The following is a 26332-nucleotide window of genomic DNA, read 5'->3' as shown; positions in this document are numbered from 1 at the left end:
GTTAAAATACTAAAATATTCCCTCACTCTCATGCTGCTTCTTGGGGGAACTCTTCTCAACTCCTGACAGTAAGGTGGTTTTGCTGTCCTCAGGACACCTGTGCTGCATTGTCCAGCAGCCTTTACCTTTGAAGATTATTATTTTTTTTTTTATTAGAGACAGACTGAGAGAGAGAGAGAGAAACAGGCAGAGGGAGAAGCAGGCTCCATGCAGGGAGCCCAACGCGGGTCTCGATCCTGGGTCTCCAGGATCACGCCCTGGGCAGAAGGCGGCGCTAAACTGCTGAGCTACCACTGGGTCTGCCCCAGCCTTTACCTTTGAAGGACTGTTGGAGCTAGCTTGTTCTGCTTCTCCATAGGCCTCTCTGATTCCCAGTCTTCATCAAATGATTTCCACTGGCTTATTGATGAGGGGGATGGCATCCATCTTTGAGGACATGGGTGCCACCATTCTCAAAGTTGGAGCCGGACAGGGTAAGAAAGGGGAAGGGGAGAAAGGGAAAGTGACTGCCATTGTTTTTAGTGTCCACTATGTATTACTCATGGTCATAGGGATTCTCCTCTTTGGGAGCAGAATGTATGCAGAAACTTTATGTATGCAGAAACTTTGAGGAATGTACTGTTGCCTCTATTTTTTAGGTGGGGAAGCTGTGGGAGAAAGCTCCACATGTTTGTAGAATATAGGCTTTTCTCCCATAATTGTGGATTGTCTTGTTTGGGCTTTTCTCCTTTAAACATTCCATGTAAATTTAATTTCGTATGAGTTTAAATGAGATGGTGTATAATAATCACTTGGTAACAGCCAGTCAGCACACCATAGTTGAATTTATATCTCCAAAATACCTTTCCAGTTAAGGGTATTTATCTATTCCATCTATAAATATATATAAACTTAAAGCAGAGATTTCTTAGAGAATCACCAGTGAATTGGCCAATAAATCCTCTATTCTCCTCAGTAGTTTAGAAAATGAAATTAAGAATCCCCTAAGAGCCTGCTCTTGTGGAGTACTATGGGTGATATGTATAAGCTACTCTTCTCATACTTAGATAATAATACACTTATACTTGGTGACTTCAATGTAGCACTTTCTACACTCGATAGGTCTTCTAAGCACAACATCTCCAAAGAAACAAGAGCTTTAAATGATACACTGGACCAGATGGATTTCACAGATATCTATAGAACTTTACATCTCTTCATTTTATGGCCCCTGGCCTGGATAGCTCTGAGTAGAGAGGTGCCATCATAGTCATCTCATCCTAAAAATATTAGTTTGGAACCTACATAGAATGAACAGTGTAAAACCATGGATTTTTACTTCTTGGAAACAGATGTAGTATTGAATCTGATTCTCTGATCCTTATGTAGATTGGAATTAAAGAGCAAAAGAAAAAAGTCACTTGGCCTTTGGGGACATGACTGTGTTAAGTCCAGGGAAAGAATCAAAAATGGAATGTGCCTTTTTTGTTTTTTGTAGTTCTAATGGCTGAAAGTAGGTGGATAAGGATAACAATGAAAAAGATGAAGTTTGGTTCTCTTTTTTATATTCTGAATAGTAGATAACTCAAATTGGGAACTTGTTCTGTGTTTGCTGGATCTTTCTTTTGTAGATTCTACCAAAGGACTAATAGGAAATGACACGTTTTATTTATTCTTTAGGGTGTTGTAATTTGAGGATTCATGAAAGAACCTAATTTATCAGAAAGATCAAATACTAGTAACACGTAGACTTTTCATTGTTGAAATGGATCCTCATTTGGGGGCCTGTTAGTATATTCTGTTGTTTTCTTGTTGCATAATCTTTAGACCTCAACTTTCTTTTTTCCTCTCTCATGTAAGCCTGGTTTAAAAGAAAAAGCCAAATCAAAGATTTGGTAAAATGCAAACTATTTTACATTTGTAGACATACTGTCTTGTCTACTTGGCTCTGCAAAATTACACTTCCATGATATAAACAGTAAGCTGCTTAGGGAAAAGTTCCAGCAATTCGTCTTTCCCAACCTTGCACATAGCAGCCAGCAAGGCAATTTATATTCAGCAACTCCCTGTTCTTGTTTAATTTCCTCAGACAAAACAAGAGATTGTGGTGGGCCTGCTTGTTCAAAACAGCACTTGTTTCTCCTGCTTCTTATCATCACCTCATGAATCAGAGACGTTGGAGTTGCTGGGACCCTTAGACTCATCTGATCTGATGCCTAGTTTACTGATGGGAAGCTGAGGCTGATACTGAGGACTCATTCAAGGTCATGCATGTAGAAGTGGTATAGTTGAATCTTCAATAGTGTTTTGTTTAACCCTCAGGATTTTCCCTTATTTCCCCTTTATCTGTCTTTCTCTCTAATGATTACTCACATTCCAGGGAGAAAGCACCATCCACTGAGTGCTGGTTGTGTGCCTGTTCTTCAAACAGCACCAGACAAGCAGACAGTATGATTACCAGTTGCTGATTCATAGAATAAAGCTTGTGTTTGGAAGTTGGATTCCCATTTTCTGAGAGAATTCTAAAGCAGACATCATACTGAGAATCCATGAGGCTCTTCTCTTTGTTTCCAGGCTGTTCCAGGGAAGTCCTTCACCATTCTGGAACAGCCTTGTAAAACGTGATGAAGGCATCATCACCAGTGCCGATAACAACTTTGCCGCTTGTAAAGCTGGATTACTTGGGGGCAAGGTGTTTACTCCTTCTGAATCTGTTTCCTTATTAAATAATAACATGGTGTGTGGCATGTACTTCTTATAGTTACTGTATAACATATGGAAGTGATACCATAAAATACAATGGAAATGAGATGTAATAAAGAGTAGGAGAAGGAGGGCATGGTTCAATAGTCCATTGTTGGAATGAAGAGATGACAGACAGCTGCGATTGGGAATCTTGTTCATACTTCTGCCCAAAGATGTGAAGCTAATGAATATCCTCTAACCTGCAACTTTACTCCAGTGAAAGGCATTTTTGAAGGGATGTGCTTCCCCTGGGAATCTCTTTGAAAGCCTGGATTGGAAAGGCAGATTCTCTCGTGTAATAAACAAAAATTGGTAGGAGAGGTGATTTTGATATCATGAGTGGTGGGGAACCACAGCTGCTGCTTCTCAGGAAAACAGAAGTATCTTAAAGTTCGGGGAAGAAGTGGTGAATACCTGAATCAATTGGTAAATTCTATAAAAGTCACTCTGTGCCTCAAACACCTTCTTTGGATCTAATCCAGTACCTTGAAATTTGAAAGACACAAAAATAATGTGCAGCCAGATCAACATTTGTGCCACCTCCTGATTGGTGGCAGATGATAACCAGGATTATCTGAGATTAACAACCCAAACTGTGTTGGAAGGATAAGATGTCAGATGTTGGAGAAACGAATTCATGCGGGGTAATAGGAAGTCCACAGTTACTTGTTGAACAGAATTATGAATGTGAGCTTTGGATTGTTACATAGCAGAAGATGAGCTGTTCCTAGCAGGGATAAACTGTGGGCTGAGCATAGAATTTAGGGGACACTCGAAGAGTCTTGACTGGAGCAGAGGGTGGAATTTTCCAGGTGATGGAGGCTAAGGTAGATAATTAAGGCCAGGATAATTTGGGGGGGGGGAATTTAGGAATCTAGGAATTAAGGAAACATACTGGTTTATGGTGTATGTGTGTGTTTACGACACTCCTTGATAGGTGTTTGAGCTAGGTGCTGCCTTTGAGAGTTCCTGCCTACTTCCCTGATGACGAAGAACGAAGGAGAGATGGAGCTTGGTCATTACACTAAACATTGTGACACAGTAACTTTGTTACTTCCTGTTTCCATCTGTGAGCAGGGCCGCTGGAAGGAACAGGTTCAGTGGGAGTGAATGGGGAGGAGTCAAGGATATGAGATCTATGCTTTCTATGGAAAACTAGACATACACTTAGTGGGTAAAGCCATGGTGTCACATGACTCTCAGATGAAGAAGAACTGCTATTCAGTGGAATAGCAGCAGTGGTCCACTGTCCCATGAAGAGGTATAGGAGTCAATCACGAACTAACTGCTACATCTAAATCCAGTAGAGTTTCCCTGAACACACTTCATTAGCCCAACCTTGTTCTGCATTCATAGTGTAGGCCAAAAGCTCAAGAGTAAATTAATTTCAGCATGATTTGTCCAGGCTTCTATGCCAAGACTACAAAAGAACACTCTGGGTGAGTCCCTTCAAAAAGAGAGGCTGCTTGAGAAAGATGTGGCTGGAGGCATGTTTCTCCCATTCATGGATAGACAGCGAGGTAAGGAAAAGCCACCAGTCAAGCTACATACATAGGGTGCATTGCAGGTTCGAGAAAGAGCAGTGAGTACCCATGGTTTGCAATGCAGGGGGACCTTTCTTCCCCTGTTAAGGATCCTTGTGGAATTTGGGAGGCAGATTGAATGAGCATCCTCATATGCTCATTAGAGCTGCAGAAATGGGGAACATCTTGCTTCCTTGAATTGGCAGGCAAATGGCTAGAACTGCATCTCTGAAGTGGTTCTTTTTGCCTGGAAGGATGCAGATTACATATCAAGAGACTGAGGGCAAGAAATAAGCCTACTTTAAAAAAAAATAGCTTTCTTGAACTCGAATTCATATCCTATAAAATCTTCCTCCCCCTTTCAAGTATATAGTTCAGTGAATATTCATAAATTCACAGAGCTGTGTAACCATCCCCACAATCCAGCTTGAGGGTTTCAACTTCCTGGAAACATCCCTGGTCCCTATTGTGTTCTGTTGCTCTTCCCTCCTCTCCCCTGCCCAGGCAACTAGTAATCGGTGCTACTGTCTCCCGTAGACTTGCCTATTCTGGACATTGCAAAGAAATGGAAGCCCAAAAATAGGGATTTCACATATGACTGTCATTTAGTGTAATGTCTTTGAAGTTCCCCTGTGTTATAGCATATGTCCATATTTTGTTCCTTTTTTCTGATGAGTAGTGTTCCATCATATGGATATATCCTGGTACTATAGCTATTCGTTCATAGATTGATGAATTGTTTCCACTTTTTGGCTCTGGTGAATTATGCTACTATATTGGTTATCTATGACTGTTGCGACGAATTACTGCAAACTCAGTGGCTTAAAAAAAACAAACAAATTTAAAGCTTCACAGTTCTGAAGACCAGAAGTCTAAGGTGAAGGTGTTGACAGTCCGTGCTCCTTCCAGAGGCTCCAGGGAGATTCCATTCCTCACCATCTCCTCTGGTGGTGGTGCCAGTCCCTGACGCGGTCTTTTCCTCTGTCTACATGTATGCCTTCTCCTATGTGCCTCTACCCAAACTCCCTCTGCCCCTCTCTTGCCCAGGATACACGTGATTGCCTCTAGGGTCCACTCAGATAATCCAGAAAAAAGTTCTTCCTTTTAAGATACTTAACTTACTCAGATGTTTTGCCATGCACAGTTGTGTTCCCAGGTTCCAGAAATTTGATGTGGCCATCTTTTGTGGGGGGGCTGTGTTTCTGCCTACCACAGCAATTGCGAATATTCACGTAAAGTTGCCACTTAGATGTGTTTTCGTCTCTCTTCATAGATAACTGGGAATGTCATTGCTGGCCCTTAATGGAAATTCGTGTTTAGCTTTATAAGAAACTGTCCAACTGTTTCTGAAGAGGCTGTGTCTTTTTATATTCTTGCCCACAATGTCTGAGGGTTCCAGTCTCTGTACATTCTGGCCGATTGTCTGCCTTTTCCAACCTGTAGCCATTCTAGTGGGTGTGAAGTGATATCTCGTTTTAATTTGCATTTCCCTGATGACTAATGATTATGAGTATCTTTCACGTGTCTTAAACCAGCATATGATTCTTGGTAAAATGTCTCTTCAGAGCTCTTACCCACCTTAAAATTGGATTGTCATCTTTTTGAATGATAAGACTTTGCCTATTTTTCATAATCTGGCCCAGTCACTGCCAGTCCTAAGGGTGTGGTGATGGAGGTCACCTTGGTGAGGAGGTTCTGGGCCATCCAGTTACTCAGGATGCCTAGAACTGGGACAAGGCAGCCATGTCTGCCATGAACCTGTGTCAGCCTAGTCCTACCAAGTAGATGGGACTCACAATTAACTCCCAATTATTGTGCCAGGCAAGCCAGGGGATGGCTCATTCTGTGTCTTAGAGATCATAAGCTCAGTGGTGTTGTAGATTGGCTATTGTCTGATAAACAAGGGGACTGACCTAAAAGAACCTCACAGCATATTCTCATTGTAGCCTGTTTTTTTTCTTTCATAATTCTTGCTACAATTTAAATGAAGTAGTTGTTTCTGCAATATTATACATTTAATATCCTCCTTCCTCTACTAGACTATTAAAAAATCTCTGGGACAGGGACCATGTCTGTGAGTTTTGTCACCATCACTGGTCTCTAACATAATATGCAATAGGCAACCAACCAGTTTTTGTTGGGTGGAAGAATGACAGTAACATACCAATAACGGGGGTTTAGGAGGATATCTCCGCTTTGCAGTGGGTGATTCACACAAAAGCATGAAAATAGAGGGCTATTTGTTAAATCAGTAATTCATTAACCACTGGATGTGTTGTTTAGTGACTTGTATTTTAACTGCCACTGATGTCATTTCCCCCATGTTTCTCATTTGCAGCGATCTACAACTACAATGCCTCTCAAGATGTGGAGCTCTCCTTGCAGATTGGAGATACGGTTCACATCCTGGAGATGTATGAGGGTAAGTCTGGATGGCCTTCTGCCAGACAGGGAAAGGGAAAAAATGACAGAGGTTACTTATTAATAAGGCACTTTGAGCAAACATCAACATGCTTTACTTCCTGAAGTGGTGCTAGTGAAAACCCAGGAAGTGCTTTAGGTTATACAATTTTGTACTGGGGGTGATTTCAAAACAGCCAGTTGAATACGTGTGTGCATATATGCCCAGACACCAGAATTTAAAGTCTGTGAGTAGTTGAATGCTAGGTGCTTGACACAGAAGGATCCGACACAGTGCTGGCTTGGGAGGAGCAATGTGGAACACCAGATTGGCTGTCGTGCAAGGGAAACACTGCTGATTAACTAGTTTTCTACTCAGCACTAAATGTTGCCAGATTGGGGGAGAAATGAGGGAGAGACCTACTGGTGTTGCTGAGATTCTTTCACAGAATTAGGTCAGGGCCACAGCAGATCCAGAAAGCCCACTAGTATATTTCCTGCAACTAGGTTGGGCTAGGGAGGTGGTTCCAGTTAACCTGTTTGTGTGCTATAGGGTAGTAGTCAGGACTTCTGATTCGTCTGAGACACAGGTTATGTCTGCTCCCACCACATCCCACCCTACCCCAAGCTTTTAGCTCCAACTCAAGCTCTCTGGTTCCTAGCTGGACTGCTCCACATATCCACATTTCTAATTCAAATACCCAGAGTACAACAAACATGTATCCAGGCCACTGAAGTTGAAGATCAAAGTAGAGACCAATTTTTAGGGTCCATTTATTCTCTCTGAAGATTGAGGCAGGAATGAGGTGGGAGGTAGGCCGACTTTTCTCATAGGGTAAGTCTTGTTAGAATCGGGATCTCTAGATTTTCAGGATCTGCATGCCCCCTCACCCATGTAAATGTTTATGATGATGAAATGGCAAAGGTGGTCATCAAGAACCTAATATGGATTCCTAGGATGAGGAAGAAGAGATGTGAAGCCAGGAGAAAAGGTAGCAGGGTTTGGCCACAGAAAAACTAACTCATTCTGCCCAATTGCATAGAAAACTGTTATTCCTGTTGCTTCCCTTTATTTTTAGATAGAGGGTGAAGGTTTGTTTCTTCCTTCCACACAACTCAAAGTATAACCATGCAACTCTCAGGGGCAGGGAGAAGAGAGAGAGGGCTGTGGAGACTCTTCGCACTCCACTCTCTTTCCTGTTTTTATCCTTACCATCTCAGGTCCAGCCCAACATTAATTCCATGTAGTTCCTAAGTCTCTGAGACACAAGGGACAATTTATCGTCTCATCTCAGGGCTCCTTTGCTTATTGAAACCACAGAGCTCTCAAACCTTACAAGGTCATACCTCTTTATCAGGAGCCAGATTAATCTGTTCTATCTAGTGTCTCTGGGCATACATTTTTGTATTGTATAGATGAAAGGTGTATGTTCAATTTCTGTTACTTTTCCATATGGGCTTGAAAAGAGTGTGTATTAGGATCATGAGGTGAAAGTTCTATAGATGATAGATCCTGATTTCTCCATCATTTTTTTTTTCAAATTTGCTGTATGTTCATGTTTTTCTGCATTTTCCATCACTGAGAGAGCCATGTTAAATCTTCCATCATACTTGCAGTTTAGGTCAGTGATGATGATTTACAGCAATTGCGGTTTTTTGCTTTATATATTCTCAGACCTATTTTTAGGTGCATACAGCTTTAGAATTATTATATTAAGCAATTTGGACTTTTAATTCCTGCTTATTAAATCTTTTACCATTACTTTTGTCTATAGTAATGCTTTTTTCCATAGTCTAGTTTGAAGTTACAGCCAACTTATTGACAGTTCAGAACTCCATTTTTTTTTTTTTTTTTTCTCATGAACCCACCAGGCCATCAGAAATGCTGCTCAGCCATTTAGGAAGCTTTTCTTAATTCAGCAGATGTCTCAAGAAGAGAGCAGCCTTAGATGCTAATTTCATCTTGCTGAGTTTTGGTCTTTTTCAGATCTCGACCTGGTAATTCCCACTTTACCATGTTAGATTTTCAGTATGTGTACATGTATGTATGTGTGTTGTCCAGCTTTTATGAGTGTACTGTGGAGTGTAGGAGGGAAGAGTGGAGAGTTGACTGGAAATCAAGTAGGTGATGTCTTTTGAATACACTTTCAAAATTCTTTTTCTATCTTTATGTGACCCCAGCATATTTTTCAAAATAGCTAATTGAAGCACTTTGTCCATATAGGATTCATATCAATGACCATTTTATATTTACATACTTTTTGTGCTTTACTGAGTAGTCTCCCAGTTAACCAATGAGCATTCCTAAAGGTAGCAAGCTGAGGTGGTCACCAAGCTTTGTTAAATATAAATGTAATCACAGGCGCACAAAAACATCCATTTGAAGTACCCCCTGGAGCTTGAGTCCAGGACAAGCCACAGTGCTCCTAGCATTTTGCAGCTCCTGCAGTGCTATGCTTGCTGGTGCTGGCCCAGCTGATAGACAGTCACTCAAAAACCTGCCACTTTATCAATCCTGCATCTTGAATATGGTGATCCTGATGCTCTAGTCCTGACAGCAAGAAGCTGGTGTTTTTGTTAATTGCTACCATAAAATACATGCTGTGCCATAGGACTCTTTCATGTCAAAAAAGGACGTCAGTGCCTGGCAAGCCCAAAAATAGGGATTTCACATATGACATGTGTCAAGTTATGAATGGGCCATCTTAGAACATGAATTTATAGAGTTCATTTACCACCACCAAGTGGCCTGTCAGCCTTACAGAGATTATTATATTGGATTAAGTTTTTATATAGTGCTTATTTTATGGGATTAATTTTTTTTTAATAATGCCTGCTTTGCCAGATGCAGTGATATGTTCTTATATCTCCTAAGTACTTTGAGTTCTTGGCTGGGTTCTCAAATTCCTTTATTATTTCAGGCAGTTCAGGACTAAGTGAGGGCAAGAGTAATTTGCAAACATTAAACACAGTGGAAATCCTGAGTAATAATTTGAGTTCTCTCCCTCCTCCCTCATCTCCTTTTCCTTTAAAAAAAAAAAAAAAAAAAAAAGAAACATCCAAAGTACTGCCAGATGGAATTTAGGGCTAATGCTGGTACTATTTCATGGCCTTAGGGGTTTTGTGACTTCCAGCTTCCTGTTGAATTTAGCTTCCAGGGCTCCCCACTGCACACTCCGCCCCACCCCGCCTTTGAGATATATTCACATACCAGACCGGTGTGTGCTTTTTCCGGTGTGGACATGAGTCTACCTTTCTGGAGCCCAGATACGGAAAATTCTTTTCTGCCCACAACCCACTACAGAATACCACTTAGGACTCTTCCTTTTGCTGTTTCCTGCCCTGTGGTCAGATGAATAATTATGAAAGTGGTAGCTCCTTGAAGGTAAAGCCTGCTCCTCTTACATTTCAGGGCCAGTGTCTAGCACAGCACCTGGCATATAGTAGATGTTCTGCAGAAGTCTATTAAATGAGTGGAGATAAAATATGAGACCAAGCCCATTGGAGCAGGGCAAGCTAATGGGAGGAGGAAGTGGGGTATAGGGGTCACCTCCACAAAACCCCAGATATTATAGGCAGAGCTGTTCTTTTCCTTCCATGAGAGAAACACAGGAGGCTCCAACATTTCCCCACCCTTTGCAGACTGCAGAAGGATTTGGTTATTGCATGAGTTTTTTGCTTTTGTCTTTAATAACAGCTTCATTGAGATCTATTTCAAATACCATGCAATTTACCCATTTAAACTATACAATTCAGTGGTTATTTACAAAGTGCGCCATTCACCGAGTTGGGCAATCATCATCACTACCTACTTTCAGAACATTTTCATTATCCTAGAAGGAAACCTTGTGCCCATTTGGTGGTCATTATCCCCCAGCCCTGAGCAACCACCAACCTAATTTCTGTCTCTATAGATTTGCCTAGTCTAGACATTTCATGTAAATAGGATCATATAATATGTAGTCCTTTGTGATTAGCTTCTTCTACTTAATGTGATGTTTTCAAGGTTCATCGTCATTACAGCATGTATCAGTATTTCCTATCTTTTTATGGATGAGTAAAATTTATTGTATGCATATATCACATTTTATTTATCCATTCATTAGTTGATGGACAGTTGGGTTGTTTATGCTTTTAACCTCTTCTGAATTATGCTACTATAAACATCTATGTACAAGTTTCTGTGTGGACATATGTTTTCTTTTCTCATTGGTTTGTTCCTCAGACTGGAATTGCTGGGTCATATAATAGCTTTTATGTTTAACCTTTTGGGGAACTGCCAGATTACTTGAGTTTTCCCTCCAAACTAGCCCAAATGAGTGAGCTACTATCACTTATCACTCATTTCTTTCTGTCACTTTGCCATTGAACTTCATTTGTTACCCAAAATAGGGGTAGGAAAGTAGAATTGACTGAGAAGCTATATACTGGTCATCTTTCATAGGCCCCTAGGAATTTTCCTTCAGAGACTTTTTCAGGGAATAAAGATCCTCAAGGGCTGAAGCAGGTGCCCTTGCCTTTCTTCACCTTTGGCACTACCCTGCCCTGTTGTCATTGCCATATGTTTGCTTCTTTAACCAGGCGAGGGATTTGGTAGTGGGCAGCTGTTCCCCATCTAGAGTTGTTCTTTTCCACCCCAGGTCCATGGGCATGGCTAAAAAAAATCACTGCTACCTGGAGATTCCAGATGTGGTCATTTATTCAAAAACACTGGCTGAGGAAGTATTATGCTCTTATTGTGTGCCAGCTATATTTATTGAGTACAAGAGATTTCTAGGCAGTGAGGTCACTTGAGAGACAAAACAGTAAAATTCCTGTTCTCATAGGGTTTTCATTTGAGGGATAACAAAAACAAGTGAACAAAGTAAGTAAACAAAACAATTCAGATACTCAGAAGTGCTATGAGGAAAAAAGTCTGGTGTTATACCAGGACCAGAAGAAGACATGAGTGTTGGACAGGGAGAGGAGAGATGAGGCAGAAAGCCTACTTTAGATCAGATGATTTTTGTCTCTATCTAGATAGAGACCATCCTGGGTAGGACACTTAAACTCTTTTTGTGACATGGTCATTTGCCTCTAAAATTGGGCCAGTTTTTGAATTGAAAGTGATTAAATGAAGGTGCTTTGAAAAACAAGGTTGCAGCATTCTTGTTACCATTAAGCTCTCCTCTCCTGTGATTAACTGGATTTTACTCATAAATGCTTTAATGCCCAGGGTCTGTTGTTCCACCCATGGGTACTGGTTTCCTGTGTTTGATTCATATCCATTGGTTAACTCGTTTTCAGCTCCATAAACCACTCACAAGCTCAAGAGAGAGGGTGGCTGGTGTTAGCAGTGATTTCTGGGGGTAAGCATAACACAATTGGCCATAACAAAATGAGATAATGTCTCAAAGGCGTTCCAAACTCTACAGAAGCAGGCACAGCATAAAGCTTTGTACAGTTTTAGTATAATATGTGAGGACCCAAAGGATAGCGCAAATGATTGCATTGGAACCAGAGGAAACAGACGATCTTGAAAAGTTGAAATAGAAAGAAGCATTTGTGTGTATATGGAGGTCCCTAATATACCCATGTTATTTCTTCTAGATAGAATCAGGCCAGTTTTAAAATGCACTGTAATCTAGAAACCCATCCCCTTATAATAAAAAATTAATACGGGTTATGACTTGAGCTGTACATATCTTGAATCTCATCTTTACAAAGTAGGCTTTTCTGTGAGCAAGTATAGAAGGCAGCATTATGTCACATATGTAGAGTTACATGGCACTGAATTTTGACTCCGTGGTTGACAAAACTTTGTAACAGAAACCTAAAAAAGGAGAGAGTACTCTTGAACTTGTTTCCAGCAGAGGCTTAATCATCTTTCTGAGCTATGCTAATTGGACCTGCCTTGGACTGTCTGACAAAGTAAGGTCTTACTGAACTCTTTCAGAACATCTGAATCAAGAGGATGGACAGTCACATCCTACTGCTCTGTACAACAGTTACCCAGCTGGGTAGCCTTGACATTCCTTTATCATACCTTTTTTCTTTTCCTTCTCTTTTTGGTCAGCCATACCCAATGGTGATAGGTGAGTGAGAAACAAAGAAAATGAGAATTAATTTTTAAAAATCAGTTCTTAATAGCATGTATAAAGTTTTACTGAGTGTAAGCTGAAATAAGGCATTTTGATGTGTTTGTAACTTTCATTTACTTTTGTTACTCCACCCATCAAGATCATTGAAAAGTTTATTATAATTCAGAATCCATAGTCTCACCATGTCCTAGTTATTAAAAAAACAACTGCCTTTCACAAACATCAATGGTAGTGAGCCCAACAGCTTGGATTTTATGATACGGATTGTGTGCGAACATTTTGGCACCAGCCTGGAAAGCAAATGAGGCCATGTGGCATTTTGTTGAGTGTGCCGGTCATTTCCCACATCTGTTTGACCTTTGCCTTAAGAACTGCTTGTCAGCTACTACTACTGGGGACATATGTTCCCGAGATGTGTTTTTTAAAAGATGAGTGGCAGCAGGAGTATGTTTACAGAAAAACTAATTAAAAAGTAGAGCCGGTGAGAAGTCTCATCCCAGATTTAATCTTACCAAAAGGAGAAAGGCTTTTCTTATTCTTCCTTTTGAGAATACATTTGAGTGTGCTTCTAAAATGCCATCCTTAAAATTTCTGTTATTTGTCCATTAGGCTTACCTGGGATCTTCTAGGATTGAGGTCAGAACATTTTTCTGAGTAGTGCTTTTATTTAGTTACTTTATCACGAACTGGCACTTGGAGTTGGCCCATTTCAACAGCTGCCCACGCACCTGAGGAGGCAAGCTCAGCCTGAAAGCAAAGACATTTTGGGGGATGCTCTGGAGGAATGTTCTTGTGAACTTTCGATGTCCCATAAATTTTGGTCTCCTAGGGATCTTGGCGGGATCAAGGTGTCAAGAAGGTGGCAAAGTTAGGCTCCTTCCATCCCACGCATACACATAACCACTCATGGCTCCCTCCACATCTCTAAATGCTGGGCCATTCACATTATTTGGTGTATAACTTTTATCAAAAACGCCTTAGATATCTTCTCCCCATTGGGAAACAGGGCACATCAGACTGTTGTGGGGCTAGGTAGACTCGGTGAAGGATTCGTGTCAGGGGAGAGTCCTAGAGAGAAGTTTAAGATTGAGGGCAAAGAATAGGATATTTCTCCTCTTGCTCATATCTGGAAAGAGAAGATTAATGTATCCTTCTTTTTTGCTTCTAGTAATATGAAAGCAATTTATGATCTCAAAAAGCATATAAGGGGACTTGGGCATCATAAGTACTCACTCTGTACTTGAGTGTCCCATTTTATTCAACCTGTGGCAGCAAGTCATTCAATATAAAGCATTGTAGAAGACATGCTGCCTGAGAAACCTAAATGCCACCAGTCAGTCTAAGAAGCACATGAGAACTGTGGTTCTTTTCTTGGCCTCGGCTCCATGTATAACCATGCTGCATGGAGCTGTGACCAGGGCAAGATAGGAAGGATGCTTGTTAGATGATTAGTCTCACCCTTAAGTTCTGTGTGTGGGTCCCCAGCATGTGTCATCAGAGCGATATTAAATATGTGTGCACTTAACTTTGACAACTTTAACTTTGACAATATAAGATTTTCAATGACTGTACCAAGCACTTCAGTCCATCTTCTAAATGTCCAGAGCGATCAACATTGAATTCCTATCCTGCAATACTTGTTTAGTGCTCACCGATGAAGATTGGAGAGTCTTTTACTGTAGTTGGAATTGATGGAATGGAAGAGGGCGGGTGTTTTGATGATTCTTCCTGTCATATTCATTGCCCCCTGAATGTCAAACCAGGCCTTGGAAGACACTATTTTGGTAACTTTTGAGTTCCTTTTTGGCTGCATTCAGTATCTGCTCAGGCCCTGAGTAACTCAGCATTATTGTCTCAATTATCCTAGCCATCATCATATGGTTTTTCTGTCACCTGAGCTGTTTCTTCTATTGTTGTCTCGTTACCTTTCCCTTGAAGTAATCTTTTCTATGGTTTTTCTTCTTCTCTTAGAAAATAAAAGTATGTCTTATCAGGCACTACAGTTCCTGGAGTAAAGCTTCCCCCTAGCCTGGTATCCCAGCTGCCTTACATATGCTGCAGCTTTGTTTGTTGTCAGTAACTAGAGAATAATTTAGAGAGGTGCTCCTCCTCCTTCCAGGGAGCACAGACAACATTCCTCAGAAAACAAAGACAAGAGAACTTTTATTCTACCATCATTAGTGCAGGAACCAGATGATGGCCCTAGAAGTGGGAGTTAGTCCCTGGATTATGTCACTGGTACCCCTGGTTCCAAATTTGTCTGGCATTTTACTCTGCTCTGTGTGCCAGGCATTGAGCTAAGGGCTTTCATGTACTGAATCATAGCTCTTACAGTCATGAGAGACCAGAGTTACTGATGCTCATTTACTAAATGTGAAAATAGGTTAAGAAACTTGAAACGACACACGCTATTAAATGGTAGAGCTGTGATTCTCACCATGGCCCTCTGGAATCCAAGTAGAGTGTTCTTTGCACATTATGAGGCCTTAGAGGAAATGACACTTCTATTTTGGACCTAACCTATAGTTTTTCAAAGCAGGTGAGGTTCTTTTGCGTTTTAAGTTGCTGTCAGACAAGTACACCAACCATCACCCCAAATGTGCCAGTATTGGGGTGAGTTCTTTTTGAACTTCCTTCCCCCCATGGCTCTCATACACTTGCTTGCCACTGTGGCCAAGTGGACTCCTCACTGCTCTCCAAGCCCACTGTGCACTTGGGCCCCCAGCCCTAGTGCCCCTAGTGCCTACCTGCCTCATCTGCACACCCCCCCACCACCTTTCTCCTCCACCTGCTTTCAAGAGCCAGTTTTCTCTGAGCAGGTAGGCGTATGTGTTCCAGGGGAGCATCGCACAGTCATCTTCCCCACCCAGAGATGTGGGTGCTCTTCCTCTAGCCCACGCACTCCAGATCAAAATTACTGAGGGGCTGAGCTACTGTTACAACAGTGTGTCCAACCCTCTTAGGTGTGGCAGGTAGGTCAGAGAGGGGGAAAGTCTCCGTCCCTGTATGTTTGTGGCACTGAGCATATAACCGGTGTTCCCGATTGTGCCCTCCTGCTTGGGTTAGCAAATAAAGAAGGCATCCGAATTGAACCCAGTGGCCTTTGGCTCTCATAGTCCCCAAAGGTCCCATTCGGTTCACATTTGTGCCCTTACTGCTCATCTTTTGATACCTGGACTCTTACTGCCGTCACCACTACGGGGCTCCACCTCCGTTTCTGCCACGGTGATGTTGTCACAGCCCTGACCACATCTCCTTGCCTCTGTCTCGGTTCTCAGAGTGGAGCCCAATAGTTCACTTTTAAAGTCGGTAAAGAGCTTTGCTCTTTCATTTTGGGGATGCGTTCCACTGAGGAACTTGAAGCAGGTTCCTCAGTGACCCAGACTAAAGGAGCCTCGGGATGGCACAGTGTCACATGCAGTGCACTGCTCATTTCACCCAGCTCATGCTCTAAACTAGGGCACACATGTTTCCAGCGCCATGGCCCAGGATGTTTCCTGTCTTACTGGGGCCTCCAGTTTCCCTTCAGAAAGTAAGACCACCTGTACATGTGCCTTTTACTGTGATGTCCTCCTCAGGAGGCTTAGATGGTCACCTGAAAACAGCAGCCTGCACTTCCAGAAATCCCCAGCTAACTAGCTGTGCAAGTTGTCTTCTCTCACCTGCATCTCTGTTCCATTCAACCATTAGACTAGAAATTGTTTGAGATCAGGGGTTGGGTTTATACTCTCAAACTTCTGGAGGCTCCACAGAGCCTACCATAGGTCTTTATAAAAATGGACCCCTTTAAGTATATCTTGCTTGATTGATTCCTCAACTTGCAAACCTGCATCCCTCTCTTGTCCATCTTGCAAATTGGTGTTGATGTTAAAACCAGTCTAATGGTGCACTGCAGTGAAACTATATATTGCATCCTGTCATTTCAGCTTTCTTGAGCTAGTTGAATAAGCCAGAGAAATGCATCCCAGAGGAGGGCAATTAGAGCCATGAGCAAGAGGACTAACTGCTGGCAGGATTACTTTTTTTTTTTTTAAAAAAAAAAAAAAGAAGAAGAAGAAGAAGAAGCAGAAGGAAAAAGCTGCAGCCAGCAAATAGAACAGCACTTGGCAAATCAGAGGGATGATGTTGATTAGACTAGAGGAAATTTTATTTCTCCCTTGTCACTGAGCTTCCGGGTGTCTGAAGCCAAGAGACATTTCCTCCTTTCGCAGTGGACATTTGGATATGTCATCTCTCCATTCTGCCAACTGTGACTGCACTGCCCCCACCCCCACCCTGGACCCGGTCCTGCTGCCTGTCTCAGGAGGTGTTTGCTGGTGGAAAGGAGAAGTCTCTGACATTACCATCTCTTGTAGGCAACCAGGAGAAACTTTAGCACTTTTAGCTATGGAGTTAGGTGGTTAACAAGATGGGGAAAAATGTAGAATGTTTTTGTGGAAGGAAATTGAAGACACGAAAGCCTTAATTACTTGAGCAGTTGGAGAAATGGAGTCCCACAGAGCGGGTGAGCAAAGAACCATCCTGTTCATTTCAGAGGAACCCTCTTCATAAGGAGCAGTGCCTCCTCTTTGGACATTCCGGCCTCCAGGCCAGTGCTTGGGCCCCTCCCAGCTTTTGCCCACTGGGTGTGGGACCCCAGGGGGAAAGAAGGGTCTCTGGGACCTTGCTGTCAGATCGTACCTTGGAGGTGCAGATTTTATTGTACAGTCCTTGCATGATCTGTTCTGTCCATTACCACCAGCTCACAGGACCTCCTCCTCTTTCTCATTGTTGAAGTTATTTAAAGTTTGTGGCTTGTCTGCTATATTCCAGGCACCGCAAAAACAGGCCTCTTTCCTGTTCACTGAAGAAATAAAATAAAAGATGGAAACAGCATCTTTTTCTTTTTCACTTACTTGGCATGCTTGCATGCATGGTATTTTATATTGGTTGGATTCTATGGGCAAACTTCCTTCCCATGAGAGGCAATAGCCTTGAGCAAGTATCCCATTCACTGCATGGCCATGGAGGCAGGTGGTGGAAGGCAAATAGTGATGAGCCAGGCAGTGGAGCCCTGTGTTTGCGTTCCCAGCTTAGATAGTAAGCCACTTGGGGACTTGGCACCACCTTTCAAATTCCTTGCCTGTGTTTCCTCTTTTTTTAAGTAAGGGTGTTAGATTTCAGGGAAATCTGAGTTCCTTTGGAGCTCACACCTGCAACATCTATCTATGTGCCGTAACGGCAGAAAACTGAGCTAAAATGTTTAACTGGGAAGATGGATTTGTTTCCCAAAAAGGTAGAAAATAATAGAATCATCTTTTACTATGTTTGCATCCTTATCCTTTCTTCCTCTTATTTTCAAAAGCACCAGTGAAGCTGGTAGGAATGTAAGCTGGTGCAGCCACTCTGGAAAAAAGTAGGGAGGTTCCTCAAAAAGTTAAAAATAAAGCTACCTTATGACCCAACAATTGCACTACTGGGTATTTACCCCCAGGATACAAATGTAGTGATCTAAAGGGACACCTATACCCCAATGTTTATAGCAGCAATGTCTATGGTAGTCAAACTATGGAAAGAGCTTCCCTATCTACTGACAGGTGAATGGATAAAGAAGATGTGGTATATATACACAATGGAATATTACTCAGCCATCAGAAAAATAAAATCTTGCCATTTGAAATGACATGGTTGGAACTAGAGGGTATAATGCTAAGCTAAATAAATAAATCAGAGAAAGACAATTACATGATTTTACTTATATGTGTAACTTAAGAAACAAAATAGAGGTGCATAAGGGAAGGGAGGGAGAAATAAAACAAGATGAAATCAGAGAGGGAGACAAACCATAAGAGACTCTTAACTCAGGGTACCTGGGTGGCTCAGTGGTTGAACATCTGCCTTCAGCTCAGGTCATGATCCGGGGTTCTGGGATCGAGTCCCGCATCAGACACCCTATAGGGAGCCTGCTTCTCCCTCTGCCTATGTCTCTGCCTCTCTCTGTGTCTCTTATGAATAGAGAAAATCTTAAAAAAAAATTCTAGGAAATAAGCAAGGTTGCTGGGGAGGGGAGGGAGTGAGGGGATGGGGTAACTGGGTGATGAGCATTGAGGGCATGTGATGTAATGAGCACTGGTTGTTATATAAGACTGATGAATCAAAAAAAAAAAAAGAGTGATGAATCACTGAACTCTACCTCTGAAACCAATAATGCACTTTATGTTAATTAATTGAATTTAAATTAAACTAAACAGAGCAAAACACCAGTGAGCTGCCCAGTGCATTTGGTAAGTAAACATCCCACAGTTGGAAAACAAGGATCCAACAGCTGAGCTGTTTCTGTCTGTCCTCTGAGGAGTGTGCACCCAGCTGATCCTGCTCAGCAGCTTTCCTGGAGGGACATCAGCCATCTCTTTGGGGGACATTCGCTTGGGGATGGGAGGGCAGGCTTTGGCCACAGAAACCAGCCAGAGAAACCAAACAGGTTTCTCTGGCCCACAGGGGGATTGGACCTCTGACCTTGGCCTAATTAACTACCAGACCAGTTACACTGAAAGGAAAAACAACAGGATCTGGCACCTGCTCTTCCTCTGTAGATCCTCTCCATCCTTCCCCTATGTTGGGAGGTATGTAAACAGTGGTTCCCTATCTATTTCTTGCCTTTCATTCCTGGGAGGTCAACTGTATCACAATACTGTGAATGAATTTAATGCCACCAAAATGAACATGTAACAATGGTTAAAGTAGTAAATTTTCTGTAAATTTTACAACACAAAAATTGTTTATTTTTCTGGGTGGTGAGCTGAATTTATTGTAGGACTGCAAAATGAGAGATTTTACAGAACTCTCCTTGAGTTCTACATCTAAACAATGCTATCATGGTTCAGACAGTCTTGAGTCCCCCTCAGTAATTGCCTTTGGAGTCTTTAGCACATTCATAATTCTTCCTTTGTGTGCCAGTGTCTTTGAGTCTTCCCATTAGAAGTCCTTTGGATTCAATTATTTGTTATGGATCTATTTCCTTCCTCATTGAAGGCGATGTCTGGCCCGCTGTTGTTCAGTGAGTGTTTTTATGTATAATAAATGAATGACCACATTAGTGATATAAGTCCTTGGCTCCAGTAGCTCCTTCAAGAGCCTAACCACACTTTCTGAAGTCTCCCCACCCCCACTCATCTCTCTCCCTCATTACTCTCCACTTTGTTTATTTGCTAGGTGTTTATGTACCTGTTTTTTTCTTCCCTATTATAAAGCAAGACTTGGAAGGATGGAGACATCCTGTGTCTTGCTCTCTTGGCTTCTCTCTGTTGAATGAGTAAATCTCTCTGTGATTGAACTTTTGAAAATAAGAAAATTTGTTCAGATTAGCCTGGGAGCATAAAGTAAGGAGTGAAGATGGATAATATCTTAAGGAGGCACAATAAAAAGTGAAAATGATGGATAAGTGTCCTGCAATTTTTCACACATGGCTCACGCCAGTTTCAGAGGCACTCTCAGACAGAAATACTGAGTAGTTTTTGAGCAATGTCACTATCATGGAATTCTGTATCACCTTGAAGTGCTTACTTGGTAATGCTCACTTGATAGTGTAAAGTTGGGCAGTCCGGGTGGCTCAGTGGTTTAGAGCTGCCTTCAGCCCAGGGCCTGATTCTGGAGACCCAGGATTGAGTCCCATGTCAGGATCCCTGCATGGAGCCTGCTTCTCCCTTTGCCTGTGTCTCTCTGTCTCTCATGAATAAATAAATAAAATCTTTTTTAAAAAAATGATAGTGTAGAGTTTTGTATGGCTTTTAAAAATTGCAGTAAAATTTATATACAGTAAAATACACTCATCTTCAGTGTTTAGTTCAATGAATTTTGACAGATAAGTACACCCCATGTACCTAATACTCCAGTCAAGATCCAGTCAAGATACAGAACATTTCCCTTGCCCCAAAAAGCTCCCCATTGCATTATTCTACACCCCAGATTCCCACCCCAAAAAGCAACCACTGCTCCAGGGGAGGTCACCATGCATTTGGTTTCTTGCTCTTCAACTTTATATAAATGGAATTATGCATGTCTGTTGTGTTTGGGTTCTTTCATTCCATGTAATGTTTTTTAGGTTCATCAATAATGTTGCTTATGACAGTAGTTCCTTCCTTTTCATCACTGAGTAATACCCTATTATGTGAATATACCACAGTTTGTCCATACTCCTATTGATGGACATTTTGAGTTTTTTAAAAAGATTTTATTTATTCATGAGAGACACAGAGAGAGACAGAGAGGCAGAGACACAGGCAGAGGGAGAAGCAGGCTCCATGCAGGGAGCTCAACGTGGGACTCGATCCCGGGTCTCCAGGATCAGGCCCTGGGTTGAAGTTGGCACTAAACCGCTGAGCCATCCAGGCTGCCCAGATGGACATTTTGATGGGTTCCAGTTTTTGGCTCTTAATAATAAAGGTTCAATACACATTCTTGTAAAGCACTTTTCTGGATGTAAGTTTTTACTGATCTTGGGTGCATACCTAGAAGTGGAGATATTGCTAATTCATAGGTCATGTGTATGTGGGGTTTTTTTTTTTTTTGGTAGTTTTTGTTTTGGTTTGGTTTATAATTTAAATTTTGTTAGTTAACATATAGTGCACGTATGTTTAATCTTATGTGAAGCTACAGACAATGTGAGACAATTCTAATTGCCCATATCTGTACTAACTCTCGGTAGAGTACATCTTTTTAACTTTAGCCATTTGTTTTGTTTTTGTTAAGATTTTTATTATTCATTCATTCATTCATTCATTCATGAGAGATGCAGAGAGAGAGAGAGGCAGAGACATAGGCAGAGGGAGAAGCAGGCTCCATGCAGCCCGATGTGGGACTCAATCCCAGGACCCCGGGATCATGCCCTGAGCCTAAGGCAAACACTCAACCACTGAGCCACCCAGGCATCCCAACTTTAGCCATTTGAATGGGAGTAGAGTAGTATCTCATTTAAAAAAATATATATCGTTTACATTGAGTTGAATTCTCCCTATGTGGTAGCGTACAGGTTTTGACAAATGCATGGAATCATGAAATAGGGAAGAATTCTATTAGGGAAATATTCAAGATAGGGAAATTCTATTAGGGAAGAATTCAAGATAGGGAAAAATTCTATCAGCCCCCTGAAAATTCTCCCATGTTCTCTATCAACCTCACGCCACCCTGAGCCTTGATGTGTTTTCTTTCTGTATAATTTTGCCTTTCCTAGTCCTGGCTTACCAGGACTCATTAGCTGTAATTTTTTTCATAGTTTTCAAATTTATCATTGTCATAGATGCATGTCATTTTAAAGGTCAAGTCATTTCTATCAAGTTTATCATGATAAACAGCAGTCTCTTCCCACCTCTCTTGGGTTTCTGATTCCACTTTCAACTCTTTCAGCCCTTTTTTTGTTATATGCTTTTTCAATTTGAAAGAATCATGCTTCTATTACTTGATATTTCCATTTTCATTTATGGAAGAAAAGGATTTAGCTCTTGTTTAGTTCCCACCACCCACACATATACCTGTCTGTGTCTAATAGAGACCTCCCAGTAGAGATACATCATAATTTTTTAAAGTTATTTAGATTACTGAGTCTACGTAGTATAAGCAGGAGATGCTGTGGAATGTACCTTAATTCTGTTTCCTATCTTGAATAATGTTTTTCTAGAGGTGTTAATTCTTCTTTTCTTGGTTCTCTGTGGACCTACTTCTTTTTCGTTTCCAGACTTTCTGACAGAAGTGTTTACCTCCTTCTCATATGTTCAGACAAATGAGATAATTTCACAGTTACAGTTATTTTCTTGGATTTGTTCTTCATGGAGTCCTCTGCCTTCCTGCTTTGTCTTGGACTGGTTGCTCTCCAGGCCAGTTACAGAGCTGCTTTTCTGAGTTCGCCATCATCTCTCTCAGGGTCAAGAAAATAAGAACCAGTAGGCATCAGCAAAGCCAGGGATAATGTGCATGCATGTATAAATACAGATGAACACATCCATTAATTTTGACCTGTTGGCCTATTTTAGGAGTCATGTGTACACATGGGTCCCTTGAAGTCCAGTCTAGCATATAAGAGTTCATTCTAGTTTTTTCCCTTTCTTGTAACTCCCTTTTGTGACAGTCAGAAATATGGCTTCCAGCATTAATACATTTCCTTAGTTCATCAGTTCCTCAACCAATCTCTGCCTTCATACCACACCTTCTACATGGACGTCCTCCTCAGTCAGTTCTCTCTCTCATAGCTCATGTCTGTCTGTCGTTCCTCACGCCCAATTTGTGGGTGTGGATGCCCTTCTCTTCACCCTCTTCCTGCAGACCCCTGCATGCCCACCTTGTTCTGCCTGGGCTCTGACATGTTCTGCCTGGGCTCTGACATGTCATGCCAATCTGGCCTGCTGTGTGGATGTCCTCTCCTTGCAAATGCCTAAATGGCCCAGTCCCACCTAATGCCTCAGGGCTCAGTTGTTCAAGAAGGGAAGCAGAAGGGCCAAGATATACCTCTTGATTCTGTCTCCTGTGCCCCAGGGCTTTCCTTTGTTCAGTCTTTCTATCCCAAAGAATTAATTCTGGCCACTCATTTGCTTAATTAAACCCAAGATCTGAGTGCCCTTGAATATTTGCCTATTCCCAGCTAACTCATGAGCGACTCTTATTGATGCAAAATGTGTCCAGCATCTTTTCATCTCTCCCCATTTTTGCTTTACCTCCTAGTCGTCTTCTCACTGTTCCTCTTTCTGCTAAGTCTCATCTCCTGCAATCCATTATTTTTTTTCCTAAAGATTTTATTTATTTATTCATGAGAGGAACACAGAGAGAACAGAGATATAGGCAGAGGGGGAAGCAGGCTCCCCATGGGGAGTCTGATGTGTGAATCAATCCCAGGACCCTGGGATCACGCCCTGAGCCTAAGGCAGATGCTAAACCACTGAGCCACCCAGGTGCCCCCCCTCCCCTCCCCAACCCATTCCTACTTAGCAGCCAGCCTGATCTTCTGATCTTTTAAAAGCATGAGGCATGATGTCATTCAGAATTCCAATGGCTTCCCATTGTGCTTAGAATACAAACAAAGTTCCTCCATGGCAAGTAGTATCTCCAGTAATCAATCCTGGCTGCATATCAATATCACCACGGGGTCTTTTCAGAAGCACTAAGCTTGGGTCCCACCTGAGTCCAATTAAACTGGAATATTTGAGATGTGGCTCAGGCATCAGTATTTTTAAAAGTTCCCTGGTAAATCTAATGGGCAGCCAGGGTTGAGAATTATGCCTCCCTCAGACAACCATCTTATTGCCTTTTCTCCTTTTATGACTGGTTCCATTGAGATCCTAGGAGTGGCCTTTCCTTGATTACCTGATCTAAAATAATGTCCCATGTTACTGGTCATTTTCTGCCAAACACTTCTTACTTAGTACTACCATTATCTGAAATCACCTTATTTCTGTATTTTTATTTTTTGTATGAGAGTAGTCTTCATGATAACCTTTGCTCTCTCCTATACCATGGTGATCAGACTAGTGTTTAATAAATATTTATTGAGTGAATAAATAGCAGGGAGAAAAACCAAGTAAAGGGCCCTGTTGTATAGGAGCCAGAAAGGGTGCAGTAGCAAGAGATAATCTGGCAGGTGAGATGACATGGAGCAGATGCCAGAATCTTAACTGATGGAGATGATCTAAGAAACCAGATAAAGGAAGTAGCTGTGGCAATGGAATTAGGAACTCTCAGATATTTTCATTTCAGACGGGAGAGATTTTTATTCTGAATTGGTCCAGTCCCAGGAAACAGAAACGGCTGGTTTCCCAAATGGAAGAGCCACCCTTAGCTTAGAATCACTTTTGATGTTCACCATGGTTGCTATAAACGCTTTTCACTCCTCTACCCTTTTGTTTTCTTTAGGTATGATTGAAGTACAACATTTTATTAGTTTCAGGTGTACAACATAATAATTCAATATTTGCTTTTTTTTGTTTGTTTTTGTTTTTGTTTTAGAAAAAGATTTTATTTCTTTGGGAGTGAGAAAGAGAAAGAGTGCATGGGCAGGGGGAGCAGAGGGAGAGGGAGAAGCGGATTCCCCACTGAGCAGGAAGCTCAATGGGGGACTTGATCCCAGTACCCTGAGATCATGACCTGAGCAGAAAGTAGCCACTTAACTGACTGAGCCACCCAGACGCCCCAGTGATTCCATATTTATGTTTATTGCAAAATGTTCATCATAATAAGCCTAGTTAACATATATTAGCATGCATGGTTACAAAATTATTTTTCCTTGTAATATATTAATATTTTATTTGATAACATTTATATCTATATATTATATTGTAATAATAAGACCTACTGTCTTAGCAACTTTTAAATATGCAACACAGAATTATTGACTATGGTTGCCATGCTGTAGATTACATCCCTGAGACTTCATTATTTTATAACTTGAAGTTTGTACCTTTTGATTCCCTTCACCCATGTCACCCTCATCTGCACACTCTTATCTCTGGCGACCAATCTGTTCTAGATATCTATTGGCTTGCAAACTCACTCTTTGAGACTGACATTTCACCTAAATCTAGGTAAGACTGGCCCTCTGAGTTCACCATCCCCTACCATTCTCTTCATTTTAAGAATCTACTAATTTTCAAAAGCATCCAAGATTCCCACCACTTCACACTACTTATTGATTATGCTTGTTTGATAGAACCTTCACTATCTCTTTGCATCCTGATGCATTTGGAAGCCTTAGAAGCATACATATTTAACTATAATTATCCTGTTTTAAATATGAAGATCAGTTGGAAAACCACGTTCTTGCTTGTATCCCTTGCAGTTATTAGCAATTGAATTTACGGGTTCCTGACAGTGTATGATTAAAACTCCAGAGATAGACACTGTTCTGATACTACCTAATGCCAAGCAAAATGAACATTCTACAAATTCAGTGTGGTAATTTTGTGCCTTTAGACAGGGGTTATACTCAAACCACAATCCTAGAGAAGACTTAGGAGGTAAAAAAGAAAAAAAAAGTTCTCAAAAATGACAGGTTTCAGAAGCATAATTCTGTGATGAATGGCTGCCCAAAAATACTGTTTACAGAAGTACAGAGAAATTCCTCTCTGACAGTGGAGCAAAGTCCAAACTGTTACATCTTGGTTTTGTAGGACACAGGGAGATGAAAACTGCTTGGAAGAGATCATTGTTTCTCAGTTTTCATGCCCTTCCCCCGCCCCAGGATGAGCCTAAAGCTATTCATTCAAGCAAAGGCACTTTCCTGAGGCAGCAGAACCTACCAGAGATGTTTAGCTTGGTTTTCTTCTTATACTTGGCTCTCTTGTACACTTTGGCATCCAAAATTGGGAGCAGTGTTTCCTGTTCACGTATCTTTTTCTCAACCGTGGGCTTTGATATAAACCTATAATGATCTCACAGAATAGTACCCTAATTCTTTCCTGTAAAAAAATAGCAAAATTCTTTAAATTTTGAATACTGACAGTTTAAAACTTTATAAAATATTATTAAATTTATGCTTAAGGTAAATTCAACTTTTTTTGGGTAATATATAATATATCCAGAATATATTGTGTGTCTTTTTCTCTGGATGATTTCATGTAGAACAACTTACAAGACGGTTCAAGAACC

At 41.3% G+C, this 26332-nt stretch overlaps 1 protein-coding gene and 1 long non-coding RNA gene across 5 annotated transcripts in view; one reads left to right on the top strand and one right to left on the bottom strand.

Annotated features, from left to right (window-relative positions):
• LOC112669725 (uncharacterized) overlaps positions 1 to 23828 on the bottom strand; it is a 52553-nt gene extending 28725 nt beyond the window's left edge. Inside the window, exons 1-5 of one of the 3 annotated variants that reach the window (XR_003142472.3) lie at positions 23677 to 23828; positions 22342 to 22616; positions 17408 to 17570; positions 13343 to 13474; positions 11280 to 12459 (exon numbers count right to left, since the gene is read on the bottom strand). This is a non-coding gene — a long non-coding RNA (uncharacterized LOC112669725). Of the gene's footprint in view, positions 1 to 11279; positions 12460 to 13342; positions 13475 to 13521; positions 13796 to 17407; positions 17571 to 22341; positions 22617 to 23676 lie in introns of those variants that run through there. The other 2 variants (XR_003142474.3, XR_003142473.3) reach the window with 2 other exon arrangements.
• Positions 1 to 26332, top strand: part of DOCK5 (dedicator of cytokinesis 5) — a 211206-nt gene that overhangs the window by 52426 nt on the left and 132448 nt on the right. For both annotated transcript variants that reach the window (XR_007406049.1, XM_049101457.1), the window contains exon 2: positions 6586 to 6669. Coding sequence is in view for 1 of the 2 variants with exons in the window: in XM_049101457.1 (XP_048957414.1) it covers positions 6586 to 6669 (84 nt within the window). In the remaining variant the exon portion in view is untranslated. The remainder of the gene's footprint in view (positions 1 to 6585; positions 6670 to 26332) is intronic.

Source organism: Canis lupus, chromosome 25, assembly GCF_003254725.2.
Source record: "Canis lupus dingo isolate Sandy chromosome 25, ASM325472v2, whole genome shotgun sequence".
Lineage (NCBI taxonomy): Eukaryota > Metazoa > Chordata > Mammalia > Carnivora > Canidae > Canis > Canis lupus.
The sequence above is the reverse complement of the archived record's forward strand: the minus strand, read 5'-3'. Positions and strand labels throughout refer to the sequence as shown.